The sequence below is a fragment of the Penaeus japonicus genome, unplaced genomic scaffold (assembly GCF_977035675.1).
Source record: "Penaeus japonicus unplaced genomic scaffold, GWHDUDI00000001_assembly GWHDUDI00000005, whole genome shotgun sequence".
Classification (NCBI taxonomy): domain Eukaryota; kingdom Metazoa; phylum Arthropoda; class Malacostraca; order Decapoda; family Penaeidae; genus Penaeus; species Penaeus japonicus.
The window spans coordinates 25,878,032-25,880,531 of NW_028234407.1; the positions used below are offsets into that span (position 1 = coordinate 25,878,032).

General features: G+C 41.0%; 1 protein-coding gene across 3 annotated transcripts in view; it reads right to left on the reverse strand.

The window, feature by feature from the left end:
* Positions 1-631: 631 nt before the first annotated feature.
* The window catches only part of LOC122259158 (gamma-butyrobetaine dioxygenase), a 15,292-nt gene continuing 13,423 nt past the window's right edge, over positions 632-2,500 (reverse strand). For all 3 annotated transcript variants that reach the window (XM_086537201.1, XM_043025738.2, XM_043025739.2), the window contains 5 exons: positions 2,448-2,500; positions 1,745-1,850; positions 1,406-1,620; positions 1,105-1,265; positions 632-960 (listed from right to left, as the gene is read on the reverse strand). The exon at positions 2,448-2,500 is cut by the window's right edge and continues 141 nt beyond it. In XM_086537201.1, the coding sequence (XP_086393327.1) occupies positions 800-960; positions 1,105-1,265; positions 1,406-1,620; positions 1,745-1,850; positions 2,448-2,500 (696 nt within the window). In that variant the 3' untranslated portion in view covers positions 632-799. The remainder of the gene's footprint in view (positions 961-1,104; positions 1,266-1,405; positions 1,621-1,744; positions 1,851-2,447) is intronic.

Consider the following 2,500-nt stretch of genomic DNA (forward strand, 5'->3'; position numbering starts at 1 on the left):
GCTGCTTATTAAGACTTCCATTTATCTTTATAATCAAAGCCTTGTATGCTGATTATCATCAATACATCTATGTTTAGGCGGTTTTACTTTTTTTTCGAAGCTTTGAAAGATCAGATCTAGTTCTATCATTATGTTTATAATTCTAGTTGTCATAAGCACACTGAGTAAGGGATGATAATTTATTACTGAAAGATATCAGGAAGTGTAACACTTATATCCTAATTTCTATTTGCAAGTACTCGTATAATCTACTCCTGGTGGTAGATCATTTTCTAAAAATAATTTATTCAAAATGTGGATATAGGATTTGAAAATTTGATATCATAGCTTTTCAGTGTGGGATAATGATGCACAATATCCCCTGCCGATTTGATACTTATAAATCCTTTTTTTGTTCGTCCATTTTTGTTTTTGTGTAGTGAAAATTGGCAGTTTACTACCGTAGAGTAATGAATGTAACTTATCCATCACTCGTAAAGGTTTTTCTTATCTTTCTTTTTCTTTATAAAAAGGAGAGTTCTTTTTATGCTATAGTGGTGCTCAGTATTATGTATCACATTAATTGTCATGTTTTGTTTTTTGCTTCATACCTACTGGCCTTGTTCATATAATAGGTCAAATAATATATGACTTAAATTGTTTATATAATCAAAGTACAGAAACACACATTGGTAAACTACAATATATTATTAAAGAAAAAAAAAATCAATAGACACAAGCAATTAATTCAAATATCGCAGGCCCGAGTTCCTTCATGTATTGCCATTAATTCACTCCAGACATGAAAAATATCCTTCTTTTACTTCAAGTCTGCAACACCTAATTCTTCCTGCAGGCGGCGGCGACGGCAACGCGCCTCGTCCCAGTCTAGGTAAGAAGACTCAATGTGGCGTTCGCTGAAGGCTTCGTAGCCCTCACGCCCATGGAGGCAGCGCACGTTGTCCAGGGTCATCATATCACCTGAAATGAGAGTCGACAGTCATCAGTGTTGACTAAGCAGATGACATTGAATAAGGAATCCATTGATACTCCAACATGATAAAGGTATCCTCTGAATATTACTCGCTAAAGTGTTTACAAAATATAAGTATCATCGGTGCTCACCCGTGTCCATCTTGAAGGAGAGCGAGTTGTCGTACAAGATGTCATTGAAGAGCTTCATGGCAGAGTAGAATTCCTTGACTCGGTGGGCGGGAAGGTCGAGGTAAGAGTCTCGAACTGCGTTGTTCACAGACACGCGGCAGACCTCTTTATTGCTGTTCAACCTGAAGATGGAAATGAATTAGTGCATTCCGTTGTATTTGGCCATGTAATATGTAATATTCCAACTAATATCCTGCATCACACGGAAAAAAAAAAAAAAAAAAAAAAAAAAAAAGGGGACTTTTCCACGCTCTTAACTTACGTTAGAATGGGATGCCTCGAGATCTTGTAGAATTCCGGCATCTCCCAGCTGTAATTCGCTTGTCCCTTGTCCCAGAAATAGGCGTCGGTGGAAGTCAAGATGTTGAACGCCTCGGGATTCGTCTTACGCAAGATTTCCGCCGCGTACAGGCCGTCAGACACGACGCTCTCCCCGCCGGTTCCGATGTGCTGCTTCACACAGTGGATGAAAATGATCTGCAACGTGGGAATTTGCTTTCATTGAAGCGTGTGGGCGGGTCGTTTATCTCTTTTGGTAAATAGTCATGACAATCTATGGACCAATGGCAGTGATTTTCCAGTGTTCTAATGTTAGTCGTACCCCAGGCATGTGCTCGTACTGCGCGAGGTCGTTGTGCATCCCGAGTTTGGCGTTTGTGAAGGCCACGTTGTTCGAGTTCGGTCGGTTGATCACGGGGGAATGGGGCCTGAAGGCAGGTATAGAAGACGGAAATGATATACACTAATCACAGTACAAAGGGCAGTCCTGCTGTATAACTCGGCCAGTCATTAGTGAACACAGTCATAAAAAGAAAAGAAAAACAGAACTCGGTCAAAACAGACGAGACATGAAAGGCCCGAGATCCATCACAAAGGACGGATATATATCAGTGCAAATCATAAACAGGACAGACTTCACAGGACTCTAAATGAGACTCGAGTGACATCAAAGACGTACTCATAGTAGAAAGGCCTAACAGGGAGGGGAGTATACCCTGCAATATTTTTTCGTATCATTAGAAAGAATTAAAACTCGTATCGACACAAGTAGCTATATAGGATAAACCAACGCCCAATATCACAGTTATATGATTAGAATCACGAGCAGACCCTCTACAGGACCTCCTCACCCGTAGTGGGACGGCTTAACGTAGGCGATGTGCTCGATGATTCATGTCACTGTTTGGTTTAATCATTGCAAAGACTCTTATCAATACGAACGACTATATAAACCCAACCAAGGCCGTGTACTACATTCGTAAAATCAGTCACCAACCGAGAGCAGAAATGCAACGACACCTCACCCGTAGTGGGACGGCTTAACGTAGGCGATGTGCTCGATGAGTTCGGGTCCGGC